Source organism: Halichoerus grypus, chromosome 3, assembly GCF_964656455.1.
Source record: "Halichoerus grypus chromosome 3, mHalGry1.hap1.1, whole genome shotgun sequence".
In the NCBI taxonomy this organism is placed as follows: Eukaryota; Metazoa; Chordata; class Mammalia; order Carnivora; family Phocidae; genus Halichoerus; species Halichoerus grypus.
Genome location: NC_135714.1, coordinates 12,187,209 through 12,209,047, shown reverse-complemented (window position 1 = coordinate 12,209,047; position 21,839 = coordinate 12,187,209). Strand labels below are relative to the sequence as shown.

The 21,839-nt window shown below is 39.5% G+C and overlaps 1 protein-coding gene across 2 annotated transcripts in view; it reads left to right on the top strand.

Annotated features, from left to right (window-relative positions):
* TAPT1 (transmembrane anterior posterior transformation 1) overlaps positions 1–21,839 on the top strand; it is a 60,023-nt gene that overhangs the window by 23,412 nt on the left and 14,772 nt on the right. For both annotated transcript variants that reach the window (XR_013446290.1, XM_036074805.2), the window contains exons 3-8: positions 2,191–2,309; positions 13,871–14,033; positions 16,589–16,724; positions 18,018–18,115; positions 18,298–18,367; positions 19,610–19,690. Coding sequence is in view for 1 of the 2 variants with exons in the window: in XM_036074805.2 (XP_035930698.2) it covers positions 2,191–2,309; positions 13,871–14,033; positions 16,589–16,724; positions 18,018–18,115; positions 18,298–18,367; positions 19,610–19,690 (667 nt within the window). In the remaining variant the exon portion in view is untranslated. The remainder of the gene's footprint in view (positions 1–2,190; positions 2,310–13,870; positions 14,034–16,588; positions 16,725–18,017; positions 18,116–18,297; positions 18,368–19,609; positions 19,691–21,839) is intronic.

Genomic DNA, 21,839 nt, shown 5'->3' with positions numbered 1-21,839 from the left:
AAGAGACGGTTTTAGTCTTCATAATTTCTTTCCTCCTCTGTGCTCTTGCTCTGCTTCCTTCTCTGGAAACTTCCTCCCCCTTCCCCCCCACACCCCCTCTTCTGCCCAGTCTGCCCTCTCCGTGTGGCAGTAGCCCTCCTCTTCTCAGATGTCTTTAAGGGTGTCCTCTGGAGCTTTTCCTAGATCTCCCCAAGTTGGTTTGGCCGTTCTCTCTCTAGGGCTCCCCTGTTCCTTGAAAACTTAGTTCTGTTATAGTGGCAGTCTCTGTGTGGGTGGCTCTCTGCTCAAATGTGAATGAGCTTAAACCCCATCCTGGTGTCCTGCCTGGCTTTGTGCCTGCTGGGCTGAGCGTGTTACTTGGCCCATATTAGCAGCTTTGTAGATGTTGGATGAATGAGTAATGTGCTCATCCCCAGTGGAAGGTCAGGAGAAAGACAGCCACTAACTCTCCCTCCCAGTATGCGATCTCCTGTTGCACGCACACAGATACCTTTTGGGATGTGTGGGCTTCTAGTAGTTTCTGCCTTTGGAGTGCAGCCAGCAGTCCACCAGGGAACAGGGAAAGGCTTCTTGGTGACGGGAAAGTAATAAATACGGACCACCAGATTTCCGTGGACCATGCTGTCTTCTACAACACTCTTTTGTATGTAGAACAAGGAAGCAGATGCAGGACCGTAGCTGTGCTGGCCACACGCAGGATGCCTGACTGGCCAGCAGCCTTGGAGGGCAGACTGGAAAGTGGTTTGCAGCACATGACTTGGTACTTTCATTGGTATTCATAGTGAATCTCAGTTTTTAAAAAAAAAAAAAACAAAAAAGCTCTTAGGTTCTCTATATTCTGATTGAGAAATCTGGCCCATATATGTGCATATTCTTTTGAGACATTCTTGCAAAAGGTTAATAAAATGTGTCCTTTCTTTTAAAGGTTTGCTAGGGCTGTGTCACAAAGTACTGCAGACCAGGCGGCTTAAACCACAGAAGCTTATTTTCTCACAGTTCTGGAGGCTGGGAATGGAGATCAGGGTGTCAACAGGGTTGATTTCTTCTTAGGCCTCTCTCCTTGGCTTATAGATTGTGTCTTCTCCCTGTGTCTTTGTATCATCTTTCCTCTGTCCTTGTCTGTGTCCAGATTTTCTCATCTAATAAGGACACCAGTCACATTCGATTAGGACTCACTCTAATGACTTTATTTTATTAACTTAATTACCTCTTTCAAGAACCTACAGATACATGTATCTGGATTCATGTATCCAAACATGGTCACATTCTGAGGTACTGGTGGTTCGGACTTCAACATATGAATTTTGGGCAGACAACAGTTCTGCCCATTACATTGTGGATTTTAACTACTTCATAAATTTACGTAGGACAGTTCATTGCCTGAGGTTACAGGGAGTGTTATGTGTGAGGGCATGTAGAGCGTACCATGTTTGCTTATCAGACATACAGAAAGTCACCGCTCCTCCAGTACCTGAGTGCGGTAGCCTGGGTGTGGCCACTTCCCCAAGCCATCAAAAGACTCCACCCTCCTGTGAAATAGTCCTGCGTTTAATGGGACAAAGGTATAATGTTACAGAATAGTAGGAAGGATGGGGCAAGGGCATAAGAAAGGGGAAGAGGTACAAAGGTTAGCAGCTACTCCTCCAGTTAAGAATAATGCCTTCCGAGTACAGCAAATTTGAGTGCACGTGAAATTATGTTAAAAGTAATAATCATTTTACACATTTATGGCATAAAGACAGTATTTTAACTCAATATATGTCTCAGTCTTTCTTGTCCATGAAGCACTCTGATAAATAGGAGACAGCAAAATCATAAAGAGTCAAGTTAGAGTTAAAGGTTCTATCTGAAAGATTTTCTACAGTATCTTTAAAGTTTGAGGAAGTCCATATCAGGTGTTTCCAAGCTGTGGTCCAGGGCAGATTATCTCTTGAGTAATTGACTTTTCTAGGTGGTAAACCAAAGGCTCTGGGAGAAGAATACAAAGTTGCACTTAAAGAGGATTTTTCATTAAATGTGGCACATGTACCCAAGTCCAACTACTGACTTGTAATTCACGTAGCTAAATTTGGAGAAACCAATCCCAACAATGTTTAGAAATCCCTCTTTTGAAATTTTCATCTACAATTATTTAGAGAATATTTATTTTACGTTTTGTTTCTTGTTTTCTTCTCTCCTTTTAAAATCCAGCTCATGGTTTTTGGAATCTTTCTGTGCCTGGATGCATTTCTGTATGTGTTCACCCTGCTTCCTTTAAGAGTTTTCCTGGCACTATTCAGGCTCTTCACTCTGCCTTGCTATGGCTTAAGGTAAGTTTAAGATCGTGAGCTATTTCAAATGTTTAAATTATTTTTGCTACTTGTAAAAGTAGTTTTTACTACTTGTAGTTGTTAAAGTAAATAATCACTTGGATAGATTTTGCAGAATAGGGATAATTTATACATTTTCATTCACACTTTGGCCCTTAATGCATGAACTAATGCTGTTTATCTTTTTAATGAATATTATATAATGTGTTTATATAATATTTGTACTTTTTCCATGCACACTTTTTTCCCAAATGGTTTTGAACTAGAACTTTGCTTTGGCCAGTACAGTAATATTAATGCAGGTGGCCACATAGAAGAGTGGGAAGGCATGGGGACTGAGAGCCAAGGACCCGGTGGCCACTGTGCTGCTCACCCAGTACCTTTGTGTTCGTGAAGTCCCTTGACCTCCAAGGCATCGTCTGTAGAATGTGAACTGGGTTCTGGGCTGGGAGTTACCAGAATCTCCTAAGGAGCTCTTCAGGGGCTCCTCTTCCTCTCATTTAAGAATCACTGTCTTAGTGGCCTGGGGAGCCTTAGTTACTGATTCCCGATGAGACTCCCTCCGATTGGTGAACGCGGAACACTCTTGAAGGCCATTGTCCTAGTGGGAAGGCTCCCCCAGACAACCCAGCCCCACATTGCTTAGCTGGTGAGGTGTGTGGGCAACTGCTTAACTTCTCTATTCTCTAAGTCTGTTTCCACATCACAGTAAAAAGGGGATGTTGAGAGCCCAGCATCTTCTACCACAAATACGGGAGGTGTAAAAAGAATACCCAGCATGGTGCCTGGTTCACAGTAGACCAGAACAAATATTAGTTTCCTTCCTTCCTTTTCTGCCAAAACTAGGAACAAGAAGATGAAAATGTTGTAAGCTTACGTGAATCTTAATGCTTTATTGGTCTTGAGGTTAGAAGTTTGGGTTTTACAGTTTTCTTTTTTTGTACAGACATGTCAACATGTCTCCACTCTGTGGAGTCATTCTCTAGAATATTACTATACAGTTCTTACGTAGCATAGTTGCCCAAGTGACATTTCTTACATGGATCACTTCTCTAGACACATTTCATTCTGGAAAAGTTTTAAAATGCTGAAATGGACAATAATAAGAAACTTCATTTAACTATAAAGTAGGTGACTATTCTATGGTATATAAAAATATAATTAATGTGATTATCAATGACTTAACCATGGAAACTGAGGTATAAAATTAATGGTCAATATACAGAATTATGTGTTGAGTTTTTTTTAAATGACTAAAGTCTTAGAAAATTCTCTTTTAAAGTAGTAAATGGGCAAATACTTACTAAGCACTGAATAACACATATGGTCCCTTTAGAAATAAACCTTAACCAGTTTCAATAAGGAAGAAATCCTTCCAATACAAATTGGAGGAATTTATTGGTCATGATGATCATATTGTAAAAAGAGAAAAATTCTCTGCCAGATTACATGGAGTAAAACAGTGATAAGAATTCAGATCACATCGCTGTTATTTGTGATACTTAACATGCTGTAGCCCTGCCTACCAGGATAAGAGAATTATGTTACATAGTTTATTAATTACATGTTAGTCAAGTGGAAGACTCTTTAGGAATATAATCATCAGCTTTAGGATAGCCAAGTACATTCTTTATACCTTTGGGAGAGTTTTTAATGCTTTATTCTTAGTAGCAAACCTTTTTTTAAAAAGACATTTGTAGCATGATACTTTAACATTAGCAAAGCCTAATCTCGTTTTTTTGTTTGTTTTTTTAAAAGATTTTATTTATGTATTTGACAGAGAGAGTCACAGAGAAAGAGGGAACACAAGCAGGGGGAGTGGGAGAGGGAGAAGCAGGCTTCCCACCGAGCGGGGAGCCTGATGCAGGGCTTGATCCCAGGATCCTGGGATCATGACCTGAGCTGAAGGCAGATGCTTAACGACTGAGCCACCCAGGCACCACTCATATATTTTTTTTTAATCACTATTGGGGGCTCAATAAAATTATGGTTATTTGAGGGGCACGTGGGTGGCTCAGTGGTTAAGCGTCTGCCTTCGGCTCAGGTCATGATCTCAGGGTCCTGGGATCGAGCCCCTCATCGGGCTCCTTGCTCCGCGGGAAGCCTACTTCTCCCTCTCCCACCCCCTCTGCTTGTGTTCCCTCTCTCGCTGTGTCTCTCTCTGTCAAATTAATAAATAAAATCTTAAAAAAAAAAAATTGTGGCTATTTTAGTTTTCAGAAGACCAGAAAAAAGTATCTGATAAAATATTACTAAATATAAATCTTCATGTGGACTGCATAGCACGGATGGACATAGAAATTTGGATAGAGCCAGGTGAAGCTACCTGACATAAAATAACGAATGCCACGTAGAGGTGTTCACGTCTACACTGTGAGCTGAATTAACTTTTTAGTTATTCTTGGATCAACAGTGTGCTCCAGCCCATCTCTAAGTGAATGGCTTTCAAAGACATAGGATGTTCCATATGGCTGTTGGCATGATGAGATAAAACATTATAGGGAATATCCTAAGAACTCTCTTCCTTCTAGAGAGGGTCCTTCCCTGGGTGTGTTAGCACACAGGGGCTGCTTACTGAATGAGTGACAGCAGTGATTTGTCAGTGTTCCTGAAGGCCCTTTTTAGGCTCTGTTTGAAGACCTATCTGGTTATTGTACACATTTCCAGTGTTCCTTGTCACTTGGGAGAAGCAGGGCACCCAAATAGCATGAGAGAAGTCTTTCAGTGTTTGTTCTGAAAACTAAAAAAGGTGTTGCAGAGAGCTGGCGATCTTCAGTCCTCTCCTCCCATTTGCTTTGTTGTGAGTGGCCGATGGTCCCTGGAGCCAACCTTTTCTAGATATTTTAAGATTTTTTTTTTTTTAGATATAAAGTAGAGGTGGTTGCTTTTGTATATTATTTTGAAATATTTCAGTCTAAATTGAGTAGCATTTCAAAACAAAATTAAAATGTATTCTATTGTCAAGGGTTTAGAGCTAAAATGACACCAGAGGGCAGTGTGTCACCCCACATGCAAGACTGTTCCCTTCTCCTATGTAAACCATTCTTGCTATTTCTGCAATTTGGACCAACTGAAAAATTACGTTTTGTGCGGTCACTAATAAATATATGATGTATATATATAAAATGTGAAATGCAGTTAAAATTACATAATAGAACTTCAGCAACTTTCAGTATTCTGTGCAAGTGTAGGCCAGAATACACAGAATATGAAAATACTGCCTTACTGTCTTAGTAAAAGTATGCTTTATCAAAACTGAGTGATTTGTGCTTACAGTAGTGTGTGTAGCAATTTATATTTTCTTAGAGCAACTTAGAAAATGGTGTCTTTTTGAGCATTAGTTTTAAAACCACCAAATTTGAAGTGTTTAAAACTTGAACTATAATAAGAAAAATTATAGTAACAAAGCTATTGTTAATATTATGTCTAAGACCTTTTCAATATTTTAGGAATATAAAAATACATTTTTTTAACAAAATTATTATTTAGAAATAGCCAAATTCTGCCTTCTTATACCTTTTCTTTCAACATTTTCTACTTCCATTAAAGGTTGATTTATCTCGCCTGTAGCTGTGCTATGTTCTGTCTTTTTCAGCAAGCAAAAAGTGCTCTTTCCTTCAGTCTGACTTTTATTTTTTCAAAGGGATAGAAAGAAATTAAAAGAACAATAAAGAAGTTGATTGTGTTTTTTTTTTTCTGACTGTTCCCTTATCCTTACATTCCTATATGTCTTTTACTCTAAGAAAGTCACTATCTTCCTACTCTCTTAATTATTTTTAATTATTCCCCCCAAAAGGGGGGAAAAGGATATTCATCAGAGTAATCAAGATGCTGACATGAAAACCATGACTTTGCAGTCTCTAATATTGTCTGTTTTCAGTATCACATCAATAGTTGTGTCAGGTTGTTGCCTTCTTTCCGTATTTGTGATTAGTGTGCTTGCTTCCTCTGCTTGCAGAGTTGTATCTGGTATAGCATGTGTGAGAGGCTTTTGAAAACTGACAGCCTCCCAGATTTTCTGCTTTAGAATTTATTCTTTGGACCAATTTCTAAATATTCTGTAGACTTGCCATGGTTTTTGGTTTGGGTTTGGGTTTTGCCACTTTTGACAACTTAGTACACAAGCCTTTCACTAAAGCTAAAGGCCAGAGCAATCCTGCGCACCCTTACGAGAACCCAGCCTTCACTGTGACTGCCCACCGGCAGGCACTTTGCCAGCTTTTGGTCCTGTTAAAATGTTGTTCTTTTGAGAAGTTGGCAGGGTGATTATCTTGACTTGGTAGGTGTGTTGTGTTGCCTACAAAGGATCACTGCTTCCATAAAAAGTTTAGTAATCTCAGGAATATTTATTTGAAAACATTTTACTAATGAATTAACAATCTTGAAAAGTCTTCACTCCCAGATATTTTGTTGGAGACTAAAATAAGTAAAGAAATATATCCAAATTGTTCAAAAGCAGATCCCTGTGTTTCTTCCCTCTCTTGCATGTAGGGTAGTATCATTTTAGAAAGACATTCGAGAAACTTCCTGAATTAGGATAATTTTTTAATGATATGTAAATCAGAATTAAATTTTGATTCATTATATGAGGTACCTGTGTTTCTTGGAAGAATGAAAGTATTTCATTTTTTAGAAGAGTAGACTGCTCTGTATTATGTTAAAGAGGTATCAGACCTCATTTTTCCAAGTTTACTTAGAGAATAAATAAAGTAACCAATTGTGGAATTGTTTTTTATTTACCTGGCATTTTTGTGAATCCTCTTTCCTGCTCAAACTTGTGACTTCATTTTGTGTTTTAGAATTCTCCATAACGTTTAAGTTAAAAGTTGAAGGAAATTGTAGAGAAAATGGTGCTATCTGGTGCCAAGAACTGAGTTATTTTTGAAAACTTTGCTCAAACATTTTAGATGGTAGTAAGTGTAGAGTAGGCTTAATAAATGCCAGAGTGTTTTTCTTTTACTATCAGAGCAAATAAAATCTGTGCCAGCAAATTTCCTGATCGCACTTCTGTTTTAGGCAGAAGAACTCTTAACATGAGGCTTTGTGGACTTTTTTGTGTTTAAGAGGCAATAGTGTCTTTTTCCTCTGAGAGTTTACCCCACAGGAAGGCTTTTATCTCTCAGAAGAATGATGAATTTGAAATGCTTGAGAGTTTCTTAACGTCAGCCTTCCTCTGTATGCCTTACTTCCTTCAAGATATTTCACCCAAAATTCACTTCACACACACACACACACACACACACACACACACACGATTTTTCTCTTCAACATAAGCCTCAATTGTGCCCTAAATGGTTTAATATCCACCTATAGCACATGAAGGGAGAGCTCTTGGTGGCTTTCTCTGGGGAAACAAGTATGTTTGTGATTTGCTCTTACCAGGTTGATCTGCGTGGCTGATATGTAGAGAGCAATATATTTGTTTTATTAGAGAGTCTTCATAAATCAGGTTTTGTTGTCCCCTGTTTCCTCACCATGGCACTCTAAGTAGCGTAGCAACATTACAACCTTCTCTCTTTCTTTCTCTCTCGTGAATCAGACCGAAGGGAGGAGCACTTTCACTTCCTTTATAGAATGGAATGTGGTGTCACAGGGACTCCTTGTGGTGAGTAAACCCTGATTTTTCGTTCTCTACTCTTGGCCAAATTGACATCCGTGCAAACAGATATTAATTATAATGGAAACAACAAGAACAGCATAGGCAGACATAACCATTTGAGGACAGACACCTGAGGAAAACGTGGTCTCTATCCTTACTTGGTCCTAAAGCTTTGTCCACATTTTTGCAAGATTTGACCATGATCTTATCTAACGTAGGAAAATCACTCAAATGATCTTTAATTACACTTGCTGTCCTAGACCTTGAGAGCAAGTACTTTTTCCCCAATGCCACAGTAGTCAACTGAGCTTATAATAAGTTCCTTCCATATAAGCAGTTTTTGTTTTGCATTACTCCATAGCTTTATTAAATCAGTTGGGTTTTTTTCTAGTGTAGTTTGAAATTATTTTAAAGCCCAAGGAAACACTTTAATCATTCAGTTTCAGCACTTAGTAATTATTTTTCTACTGTATGTCAGGAAAACTTAAGATTTAAAATACTGTTTTCTTTTCTTTTTTTTTTTTTAAGATTTTATTTATTCATTTGACAGAGAGCACAAGCAAGGGGAGTGGGCAGGGAGAGGGAGAAGCAGGCTCCCCCTGAGCAGGGAGCCCGATGCGGGGCTCGATCGCAGGACCCTGGGCTCACGACCTAAGCCAAAGATAGATGCTTAACTGACTGAGCCACCTAGGTGCCCCAAATATACCATTTTCTAATTAAGGAAAATATCTTAATCTCAATACTTTATTTGAATTTACTTCAAAATTATAAAGGGACTTCTTTTTTAAAAATGGGAACCATATTGAATATTTTACTTTTTCTTATTTTACATTGTTTCAGGTATACTACAAAGAGCTAAAAGTGTTAAAAGAGAGAAAGAAAGATTCAGTCTATGTATTTTATAATGAAATATCTCATGCCGATAGCTTGACACTTTTCTACACCAATTTGAAAATCAACCAGGCAGGGATTATCCCATTTTTCTTACTCATCTGTGTTGCCCTTTCTTTTTTCTTGATCTTTCTCTATGCTACCAGTTTTTACTTTAATCTTAGCGTGTTACCTTCTGCTACCGAGCAGGAGGAAGAAGCCTATGTGGATCATCTTTGCCCACTGCATTGTTCTGTTCCCACGAATCTAGGAGCCCTTTGAAAAACAGGCAGTGCTTTAATTGACAATTGCTCATATCCAGTGGAAGTATTTGAATGAGTAAAAGATGAAACTTAGAAATGAGAAGATGTGGTTTCTGTATGAGTGGCTTAACATGAAAATTAAAAAAAATATATTTTAAGTTCTGTTGAATATCTTGTTTAATGTTAACTTGTCTTGCCATAACTCACAGCCAAACCTATGAATTAGATTAGTGGGTTTTTCACTTTGTCCAACAGCTTATTCTACTTATTCGTATGTTCATATGAGATTTCCAGCATTTGCAAAATGAATTGCTAGTAACTACTGTTTGACAGACATTTATAAGGAAGAACTTGAACCTTAAAAGTATTGTTTGACAGCCAATTCCAAGTCGATTGGCAAGGCTGTGGATAAGCTTTTTATGGAGTTGGAAATACTTATCAGATAGTCATCTAAAAATACCCTGACAGAGAAGGAAACAAATACTGGGACTGGTTCAAGTTCTTTTAATCCTGTGAACTTATTTTGAGGTCAGGTCTTTTCTTACTCAGAGATGCTGTGAGACATACAGATGTCTTTTAAGGTACCACCTTAGAAATAGTTTTTATTTTTGCAACTTTCCTTTTTTATTAACAGGGACGTTTATAGGAAAACAAGACTCTGTTTCTTAGGAGTTCTGCTACTTTTATTCTTTATTTGAATAATACTCCTTAAAATCTGAGTCATCTCTAGAGCAACCACTTAGGACATTAGCAAAGGAGATTTTCACCAGAGCAGGGAGCACACAGAGAGCAGTGGATCCAGTGAAATATGGTCCTGTTTTTTTTCTCTTTTTAGAAATAACAAAAATGATGGGTATATTTGCTTTTTAGCACAAAATTTTTCCAGATGAGCTGTCAGTACAGTGATAAGTTACATCATATTAACTTATACTGAAAGAGAAAGGGTACGGAGTTGTTGATTTAAAAGTTCTTTTAAAGAAAAGTCTAGAATGGTAGATGGTAGTAATGAATGTGCCTTCTGGAGCCAGACTGCCAAGGTTCAGATCCCCACTCCCCCACCTCTTGACTTAATAACTGTCCAGCTGTGGGCACACTCCTGACTGCACCTTGCCTCATCTGTAAAGCTGAGATGGTCTAGATAGTACCTTGCCCATAGGATTATTGTGAAAACTGAAATGAGTATTTTCCAAGTGCCTAGAACAGTGCCTGCCACATAGTAACTGAAAATTGTAGCATAAAGTGTTTGTACGACTTTTCTGTGGTTTTACAACCTGGTTTGATCCTAGGCAAGATAAAGTTAAAGTTGTTTATGCTTGCTTGATTTTAATTTTTTTTTTTTAAGATTATTTATTTATTTATTTATTTGACAGAGAGAGAGAGATAGTGAGAGCAGGAACGCAAGCGGGGAGTGGGAGAGGGAGAGAAGCAAGCTTCCCTCAGAGCAGGGAGCCCAACATGGGGCTCAATCCAAGGACCCTGGGATCATGACCTGAGCCGAAGGCAGACGCTTAACAACAGAGCCACCTAGGCGCCCCTTGATTTTAAATTTTTATCATCTTAGTTCAAAATATGTCATATTGTGTTATTTGGGGATATATATTTCAATGTTTGTTAGCTCTGATTTGCAGCATGACTTGTAATTAATACAGCATTCCTTCATAGACACACACTAACACATTGGCCCTTTGTTGTATATGTTTATAAAGACACACGATTGGATATGATATATATAAAAACCCTTTGTCTCTTAAATAAAGTTACTCTGGCTGAGATCACTTAACTAAGTAGCTGCCAATCTAGTACCAAAAGCTCTAAGTATAGTTTTCTTTAATTAGTTATCAAAGTCACCATTGTAATTAATGTATATTAATTAATACTACCCTACTTTGGGTACCTATCATTTTCTTTAATTCATAAAGCGTGACCTGTAGTTCCTAACTACAAAGGCACACGCCTCTTGGTGATTTGTGGCATTCAGCATATGCAGAGCTGCACCCGGCACTTCGCAGGCAGGGACGGCTGCCGTAGTCCGTACTGATACCGGCTTGTCCCCCGGCTGTCCCAGGGGACATTCACACACGGGCCAGCAGCCCAGGAGTGTTCAGAATGCCTCCTCTTCTCATTGGTTGAATGAAAAACCTGCTTTGCTCCCACTCTCAACAAATGTACTACCTCTTCTGTTTTTAATCTTGTAGGGTGGGAGCAGAGAATTGCGTTGATGATGAAATAGCCCTTGGCACAGATCTGTGTTCTGGGCTGGGTGTTTAGGAGATGGGAGGTGAAGATCCCTCTGGTTCCGTGAGGAGAAACGGGCCGGCGTCCACTTGGGAGAAAGGAATAGCACTGGAGAAGAGTCAGGGGGACAGGGCAATAGTGCTAGAGATTGATCAGCTTTGTCCTTGATGCAATTTTGCCCAAAACCTCAGCTGCTAAGAATAATTTCACTTTGTTTATTAGTTTATAGTGCTGGTCTCAAGACACAAGGTCTGACATAGACAAATTCTAACCTGTCTCCCTATTTAGACTCGCTGGTTCAGCCCAGTGTCTTCCCATCTACTTCTAAACCTTCATGGACGTAGTTCTCACAGAATTTACCTCTTTTCAGGATTTTTGCAATTCTTATATTCTTTCTGTGAACAGATCAGTGTCATATCTGACTGAAAACCATGTGCAGTATGCGTTGTGAAAAACAAGAATGAGGTTCTGTATCACCTGCTCACAGAGCTGGTATTGCAAGCCTCGTTTGTAAAATAATGCTTCACTGTTCTTGTAAAACAGTGTTTCAGGTAACGGTTTGGAAGACCTACAGATTCCTTGTTGAGCCCTGCAAGGCTCTCTCGAAGAAAAGAGCCCCTGATCTGAATGTGGACAATGGTTAGGGAATAGTGAAGACGTGAAGACCTCAGAATGCCAAGGGCCAGCTGGAAAATGAGCTCACCCCTGAGGTAGTTGCTAGAATGTTGTCACGATGGTGGGAATGAAGGGATTCTGCAACTCTTGAAGAAAGTACTGGGGGCTTTTTGTTGATTATGTAAAAGCTTCCCAAACAGGAGATGGAGCATTTCCTGTCTTGAGGAATTTGCCTACAGTAGACATAGAGCAAGCTGCCTTCCGTTCTAGCCACAGGAGTTTCATATCCACTGAAAGAAATAATAAATTTCTTCTTTATATTTTTTGCTGTGTCTTTGTCAGATGTTTCTCTCCATGCACAATTTAGGTTTTGCTCTTCATCCTCTGACCTTGAAGTGTAAGGGAGGAAACTTCTTTTTTCCCATCTAGATTCTTCTGCTGGTCCAATAATTAGATTGTCATAAAACAGTTTCACAGGAGAAAAATGTAATTTCATACATACAAGAACTCATAAAAATAGGCAACTCAAAGAAGTGACCAGGCAGGACACTTTTATACCTTTAAGACAAAGAAATAATAAATTTGTGAAGAATTAACAAGACAAAGAAGTTTGGGCTTAGGGTAGCAAGTTAATGAAGAAGTAACGGGGGTGGTTTAACAGCCTTCTCAGCCCTGAATGTCTTACCTCTGGTGGTAAGGGTGTCTTCTGTGCCCAGGTACAGGGAGGCTGTCGTTCCCTGGGGAATTTATCTCCCGCTCTGAAGAGGACAGAGGAGGTCAGAGTGTCCTTCTTGCACCAGCTGTTTCTTACGTAACTTTAATTCAAAATAAGATGCCACAGTAGCGTATTTTGAAGCGGACTGGTTTGAACCCCATTGAAGTAAGCAATGATTCTGCTAGTGGTAATTAGGAAAAAACTCAGCTCTTGGCAAGCCAGTAAGAGAAAGATAGGGGAGAATTCCACAGAAAATATAAATAACTTAAATATATAGAACTATGCCACTATCCTAACGGGAATAATTAACTGAAACTATGCTAGATGCCATTTTTCAGCAGTGGGATTGGCAGAGATCCAACAGCCCATGGAATCCCGATTGCTGCACATGCGTGGCAGCCTTCCTCAGGAGCTGCTAGTGAATGCGTACATTGGCACAGCCATCAGAGAGGGCAGTTCACTGCTTCTGCTGAGGGAACATACCCTCCGATTGTAGGAATTTGTCCTACAGATGCATTTTCATATATGAGGCAAGACATGCACATGGCATCATGGTTTGTAGTTGCAAAAGACTGGCCGTCTGCCAGGGTGGTCTGTAAATCACAGCGCATCCACACAGTGGAGCACGACGCCGTCATAGAAACACGGACTCCTTGTGAAGCGACATGGAGAAACCTGCTCTCCTGGTAAATGGAAAGGGCAGAGCGCTACCCGTGTGTGGAAAGGGCTGATCCAGTGGGCTACAGGGCTTTAAGATGAGGCTTAGGTCAGAATCATGGAAATCCATTGTTTCAAAGCGTTATCAGCAGACGCCGCCCTCTGTGTTCCCTTTGTTAAGAGGACCCACTTTTTTTTTTTTTTTTAATTTTTTTATTATGTTATGTTAATCACCATACATTACATCATTAGTTTTTGATGTAGTGTTCCATGATTCATTGTTTGTGTATAACACCCAATGCTCCATTCAGTACGTGCCCTCTTTAATACCCATCACCAGGCTAACCCATCCCCCTTCCTCCTCCCCTCTAATTACTATTAGAAGTGGGAAGAGGACCCACTTCTCATAGTAATTCTGGTTTAACACCTTTATTTTTGGTTTGGCAGAAAACTTCACACGGTTGAGTAGTCAGTATAACTTGTTAGTTCTTAAAAGAGCGACTTAATTCTCATTATTATCTCTGTATTCCAGTGTATGTCCAGTAAAGATTATTTCAAGAGCATGTAAAGTAAAACTCATGTTTTTATTACTTCTTATGTATTTCAGGGACGGACGTGTGCTTCAGCCTGCTCAGGTGTGTGACATTCTGAAGGGTGTCATTTTGGTAATCTGCTATTTTATGATGCACTATGTTGACTACTCCATGATGTATCACCTGATAAGAGGGCAGTCAGTCATCAAGCTCTACATCATCTACAATATGCTTGAGGTGAGTGAAGGCCCTCCTGTACCTGCACAGGCTTGATCGAGGCGCAGACTTGGAGCCCAGTGATACAGAACACTCATCTGACAACTCTCGTATTGGGACTGCTGGCCTTGGTTCATACAGTCACTTGGAGACCTTGCTAAAATGCAGATTCTGATTAAGTAGTTCTGGGCTGAGACTGGAGACTCTCGTCCTCATGAGATGGTGCCTGCTGCTGGTCCTGGGTCCCCAGGGCATGACACGTCCTCAAGTAGGAGAGAAGAGTACCTGCTGTCTAGAGACTTTTTAGTCAGTACCCCCTTGAGAATGTAAATTGTCAGATGGTAGGGAAATTTGTTTGCAAATCCGTTGGAAACCCATGTATACTTCTTACTAAAACTTGAAAAATTATGAAAAAATGTTAGGATCTTATATACATTTGCTATAATAGATTTACTTTTAAAGTGCTTTGGAATTTTTACATAGAGCAAGTAAACATAACTTTCCCCATTTCTCCAAGTACTTAATATTTTCTAAAAAAGATTTTATTTATTTATTAGAGAGAGAGAGACAGAGATAGCAAGAGAGAGCACAAGCAGGGAGGAGAAGAGAAGCAGACTCCTCACTGAGCAGGGAGCCCGACGCAGGACTCAATCCCAGGACCCCGGGATCATGACCTGAACCGAAGGCAGACGCTTAACCAACTGAACCACCCAGGCGCCCCAATATTTTTAATGCAGTATATTTCACTTTAAAGCAATCAATATGTGAGAATCTGCTTTCATACAAAAAATAAATGAAGCAGCTACACAAAGCAAAAAAAACATGCTTTGCTCTATAGGCAGAATTTTAATCAGTTCTTAAAATAGCAAGTTACTCTAGGTTATATGAGAAAACTTTTGAGATTCAAATGCAGTTTCCTATATTTTTAGGGACACAAATAAGGTCTACTTATCTTTTAACTTGGCTGGGAAAGGATTTTTCCTCGTGAGTGGGCAGATGGAGGGGTGTAGGGGCTGCTGGCCTTTCCGCTCTGAGGCTGCATTGCTGTGGTGAATGAGAGCTTTCCATCTCTTCCCAGAAGCCACGGAACTCTGGCCGTCCTGGTTCCTCCTAAATTCGTTGACCAATAGGATTTAAAACCACACCCCAGCTTCCTGATTCTAGGCTCGTTGCCCGTGCTCCTGCTCTGCCCCACCAAGTAGGATGCAGACAGTGTGGGTGAAGTTTGCGGGGCAGAGTAGCCATTCTTTCACAGAGAGAAAAGCCTGGGCTCCTCTCGTTCCTTCTGTGGCCTATCAGGCTCCTTCATTGCCTTCCCTCTTAGGGGACTGCAGGTGACGCAGGCTTCTCCCTACCCCCACGCTTAATGCGTGTGCCCCCTAGTTTACAAAGCCCCCTGTAGGGTGGCCTCAACACTGTTATTAGAGAATAGGCCTCAAGGGAAAGGGTCCATGAATTGCTGATCAGAATGGCTGAAATGCGTATTCGCTTTGCAGACTATACTTGTTGAAGTGGTTTCAGCATAGTGGACAAGAGTCCTGGCTCTGTTCTAGAGATAAGCCATCTCTGACCGAACCCCACTTCTTCCAGTCACTGCCTCGCTGCCCTGGACGTGGCTGCTAGTTGCGGAGTGCGTCTAACTCTTACTGTCTCATCTGTGAACGCAGGTGCTAGGGGAATCACGAGCGTGCAGGGAAGCAGTGTAGAGACAGGGCTTAGCGCGGTGCCAGACGTGTGTTGAGTGCTCCCTAAACAGTAGGTCGCTGTCATGCCTGCGTTCGGCAAATATTTAATCGACAGTTACTTCATGCCGAGCATTGCCTTAAACCCTGAAGATCCAGAGGTGAGCAAAGCCTGTTCTTAAGGAGCTTATGTTCTGCAGGTGGAAAAGAGACTGTAAGCCAGGAGGTATTTGGAAGTGATAAATACCGTGATGAAAAAGAACAGAGTGATGGATTAGAGACTATGGGAGCCAGAGATTGACAGTCTGGGTGTGGATGTAACATTCTAGCCAAAGCCTGAATAATATACGCCCTCCTTTCTTTTTTATCTGCTGCTTTTTATTCATCATACTCTGTTCATGGAGATCGATACCTCAAAGTGTCTTTAGGAAGTAAATCTGCGTATTACATACTCTGTGGTTAATCCAAAACAAATTACAGCTACTGTTGTCTATAAATATTAGGTGCAAATACAGTGGGTCAAATGATAAATTTATCCTAGAGGACTGAAGTTCAAATCCTGATTCTGAATTTAAAGAATTAAAATCAGACTGTAATTGTGATGTGCCTCTCCCTTTTATTTTTGCCACTAAGTAAGACTCTCCTTGTTATAAATATATAGCTAATTAGACAAAGTCTAATTCAAATAATACAAGATTTTGAGCACTCACTGTGTGTCAGAGAATAAAGAGATCCCTGCTGTTCTGTGGCTTGCCTTCTAGTGGGATTTAAAGTCAGAGCTCCAGTATTTTTGAGTTGCATCTGAGTTTTAGTAACATATTTAGGTGGAATATTAAGAAACACTTTTCAGAAAAAAAAAAAAAGAAACATTTTTCCAATGATTTTTCTCCTTAGGTAGCAGATCGTCTGTTTTCATCATTTGGACAAGACATATTAGATGCTCTCTATTGGACGGCAACAGAACCTAAAGAAAGAAAAAGAGCCCATATCGGAGTGATCCCTCACTTTTTTATGGCTGTTCTCTATGTCTGTATCCTTTAGAATTACTGGAAATTTCAAGTCAGTGCGTATTCTACGTTATTTTATTTGGTTAGCTATTTCTCAGATTTAAAGGTGTACGTGTGTGTGTGTCCTGAAGATTAACGTGAAATGTCTGCTTTCTTTTAATGAATTGGCTATAGTAGTAATTGTAAATTAAAGAGCCTCATGTATGTTTGCTCCCTTTAACTGGTAGAAAGCAGTTCTAGTCTCAGTCTGACTGATTAGATGGAAGAACTTGAGAATGCAAGGTTCGTATTTATACATACTTTATAGAGCTCAACATAACTTTCATACCTATACTGGAATTATTTGGAAGTTATCTTTAAGCCTATGAATTTTTTGTTAAAGCCTAGGGCTTAAAATGTATATGGTTCATCTAGAGGTAAAATATGAAATTGATTGGGGAAGAATTTTGGAAGTTTTATCTCCTCTGCCCCCCACACCCCTTCTTAAAGCTTATCTTTTGAAGAGTTAAAGGCTTCACTATATAAACTGTGTGCGTGTGTGTATGTACCCATCTGTGTATTTGTACACACACATGCATAGCTACACTGAAGTTCCATATGGGGTCCAGACTCACTCACAGGAATGTGTACAGACTCTGAAAGTGTTGTACTTGAAAACATTGGATTAATACTTGGAAAGATAAGATATCTGTAAGTGTAATAGTTTGTTCCAAGTATGTGGAGTAAAACAGTTATTCTCATTTAAATAAACTATTCCATGTGTAATATGAATATAATTCTGCAACTTGTGAATATCTTCAAAAATGACGTGTAAAGAAGAATCTCAATTATCAGACATTTCTTATCATCTGACATCCCCACTCCCCCACCCCCTGCAGAACTACAGAAGCCAGTTGCTTCCAGACTGACTTTTACTTTGCGTTCTTTTCTATTTTAGAATGCAAATTAGCTAAGTCTCTTTTTTCAGTATTTACCATAGTTTATTCCACTTACTAGAAACTTTTTTGAGGGCTTGTTTCCCGGATCTTGTGCCAAATGCCAGAAGTCCAGAAAGAACAAGGTAACCATCTTCCCGGACTCACAGTCTAAGTGCGAAGATGCCCAGAGGCTCATTTCTGCTTTTGTTTCATATGGGTCCCGTACATATTACCTGTCAAATTTGTATCAACTATAGCTAATAAGATAATAAAACACTAACACAAGACTGGATTTAGAAAGCATGATCATCCCCCCCATTATTCACTTTCTAAATTACATAGTTGTATCTACTAATATGAAAACAGACAAGCTTTTTCCTTGACATCACTCACTGCTAGTTTTGCATGCAATTCTCATCATGGTTCAAGCAACAACTCTCAACGTGGCTTTTAACTCCCACAACAAGTCACTGCTTACTATCATGATGTCTAATAATGTAAGTATGAGATTTTATTTTGTATTTTTGAGGTTATATGGGCACTTTAATGGCAGTATTCTGGATGGAATAAAATTATTTTTTTTTAAATGTTATTTACTGTCCAGGAAGTTTTATATATAGCTTTGTCCATTTTTAAACTGTTATAATGATAAAGGTGATATTTTTGTTTACTATTTCAGTTTGTTGAAATTAAAGGAAGTGTTTTCAAGAAGTTTGAAAAGAACAATCTTTTTCAAATGTCAAATAGCGGTAAGTACACTTAGCTTCTACATGCAGCTTTAGGCAGTATGATTTTGCAATTCATTCTGAAACTCTGTGTCACATTTCCTCCGGGCTCCTGCTTCTTTGACTTAGCTGTGCTTTCTCTAACTCCCTCAACATCTTTACTGGGTTTTCTTATTATCGTGGTTATCGTAATCTCAAGATATTTAAAAAGGTAATAAAATATGACAAACATTTGTATAGCACCATACCATACTTTCAGAGCTTCTTTTTAATCCAGAAATTTCTTTGTAGCAGATGATATTCCATTTTATAGATGTGGAAACTAATGCACAGAGAGAGTAATTTGACTTCCCCAAGGTCACCTGCACAGATGTCAAGAGCAGAGTTATGACTCTAAACTTCAGGTTGTCTCTCTGTGCTCAGCTTTTTCAGTTATGCCTTACTGGCTCCTTACTAACCCTAAGAAGAATGAAAGCACAACATCTATCCCTGGAAACATTATCTTTCATAGTTACAAAATCAAAGCAGCATAGTGTCCTGGTTCTCAAAGTATAGCCCATGGAACCCTGGAGGGGCATCCCCGAGACCCTGGAGTGAAGTTCACAAAGTCAAGACTATTTCATGAGAATATGAAGACATAATTTATCTCTCACCGTGTTGACATTTGTACTGTGGTGGAAAATGGGGGTGGAAGAGCCCACCCCCCAGAATGGCTGCTCCCGTAGTCTGCCGCTGGCAAACGCTAGCAGGAGTACCGAGTGACTGGCCTTCTCATGCTTTGACGGTGTGAGTGGGAAATGCTACATTTGCCCTGGAAAACCTTCTGGTAGTTTCTTATACAGTTAAAGGTTTGCTTGTCCTATAACTTAGCAGCGAGAACACATTTTCACAAAAGACTTGTACAAGAAATATGGCAGCTTTATTGATAGCAGCCAAAAACTGGAAACAACCCAATGTCTGTCAGTAAGAAAGCAGATAAACAAATGGTGGTATGGTCATGCTGTGGAACACTACTCAGCTATTAAAACAGACAAAACCACTGATATGTGCAACCATGTACAAAACTGGAATTTCCATACCTGAATTGGGTCAGTGAAAGACATAAATGCCTTACCAATGTAACACCATCTTATATATAAAATAGTATATTTATTTTGCAGACATTTATATGTAATTGTACTTTCATAATCTTCTGACTAAAAGAAAGTTATACATGAACTATATTATTATTTATATACAGTAAAGTATATGTTAATTTTTTTTCAGATATTAAGGAACGATTCACGAATTATGTGCTTTTGCTAATAGTGTGTCTAAGAAACATGGAGCAGTTTTCTTGGAATCCAGGTACGTAACTCTTAACAGATACAGTGCCTTCTAATTTTACTCTTGAACCAAAAACCATTCTTTTACATGGAATAAAGTGAATATTGCAGAGAACTTCAAAAACTAGCTGCTCCGCTCCTTGGGTGTTGGAAATACCTGTTTGGGTAGAAGGGACTGATCATGTTCCCCGTAGTGTGGCGGGTGGTAGGATGCCGCACCGCATGAAGTAGTCTTTGGCCCGTCATTTCCTGTCAACCTCACAGTGTCTCTAGAGCTGGGTTGAGTGGACACTGCTCAGCACTGCAGCCTCTTTGTTTTCTTAACTGTGGTGTACTGGGGTTATCTAAATGCAGTCGGCTCTTTTTCATTTTCACGGTTCGCCAAAAGAACTTTTGTTCTTTCTTAACATTTGTTTTTTACTCATTCACTGTCTCTTAATTAGCATTTTGAATAAGGATAAATTGAAAAAAATATCATGTAAGGAAGTACATTTGGTTACTTATACATCTTTAAATCAAGGCTGACAGGAAGTTGTTGAGATTCTATGAATTTTCATTATCCATTCACTTAGCAGGCATTTCCATAAAGCCAGGCACTGTAGCACACGTAGAGAGTCCTAAGATAGATGTAGGACTCCCAGGCTCATAGTAGAAATTGACAGGTGATTATAACACAGTCTGGTAATGCTGAGTGAGGTGGGTGGGAAATGGTCAAGTGCTCAGGTATCTCAAGTAATTGAGTTTTTTTATGTCTTGACATTTTTATGCAACCTCGTTCTTTAGGACCAAGATTATACTTTGCATTTTATTTATTGCCCTCAATGCCATGCACATTCCAGGCTTTTAATAACTTCTTGTTCATTTATTTTGGTTCATTGCTAGTTTTCAGATACCTGTGAAAAACCAGAAACAGGTGTTAAATGAGATACATGATCTTGGAAATATATTTCCAGAAGTCATTTGCTTATAGAAAGCATAAGATCAAATGATCTATTTTCCAGTGGCTTGAGTTCCTGTCTGAATAGACCCAAAGTCTGCCTGACTTTTGGCAGCAAAGCCCTCCTCCACACACACTGGATTCTCCGTTTATAACCAAGGCAGCGAACATGGTATCTACGAGAGGCAGGGGAGTGGGCATGTGCGGCTGGTGCCAGCAGAACTCACATGGGATCAGCAATCCTGGAGCAGGGCTGTTGTGCCAAAGGACAGTAATCCTGAGCCTGCTGACCACTGGATGTTTGAAATCCTCTTCTCATTTGTATTGTGACTTTCAACTAAGTACCTTAGGTCTTCTTTATTACTGCTATGGCAGAGAGTGTGATAAAAGGAACACTTAATCTTTTACTCTTTGATTTCTTTAATTTCTTTTCTTAAAAACCAAAATACCATTTATGGAAGCTTCCTGTAAGTTTCCAGGATCATGAATAACATAAAAATAATACTAGCTATTTTGTGTGCCAGGCACATTATTCTGCACTTTATCTCCTTATTTAATTCTCATAATGGCCAAGTATAGAGACTTTTTATTTTGTAGATGAGGAAACTGGAGCTTAGGTCATTAAGAAACTTGCCCGAGGTCATGGAGCCAGTTAGTGGCAGAGTTCAATGTTGAAAGAAGTTTCCTGATTCCCAAAACCCCAACACGATGCCAGGCCCACTGAAACTGCCAGCACAGAGGGCCAGAGCTACAGTCTCTCCACCCCGCCCTCCAGGGCCCAGATCCCAAATTGCCTAGGTCCTTGTCAACGGTTCTAACCTTTTCTTGCTCAGTCCCGCCCTTATATCCTTCTTCAGGGTCTCAGGAGGTTATTTGTTTGCATTTTTTATCAGGTACTTGATACCAAATTGACATTTTAATAAATATGATAAAGATGAGCAGATGTGACAAATTGCATCAGTGTGACAGTGAAATAAATGATCAGTATCTTTAAGTCATAGTAATAAAGAGGGGAAGAGATTGTTCAGTTGACTTCAGCACCTGTCCCTACTAGCTATTTACTGTCACATTAGGCAGCTATAGAATTAAAGGATGTTATGACAAGCTTGCTTAATTAGCCATTCTATCAGTGTATTGGCTCCGTGAAGAAAGTTGGGGGCTCTGTTCACCTGTGTGTCCTGCCCCTCAAGGGTTTAGCACAGAGAAAATACAGAATAAATAGCTATTGAATGAG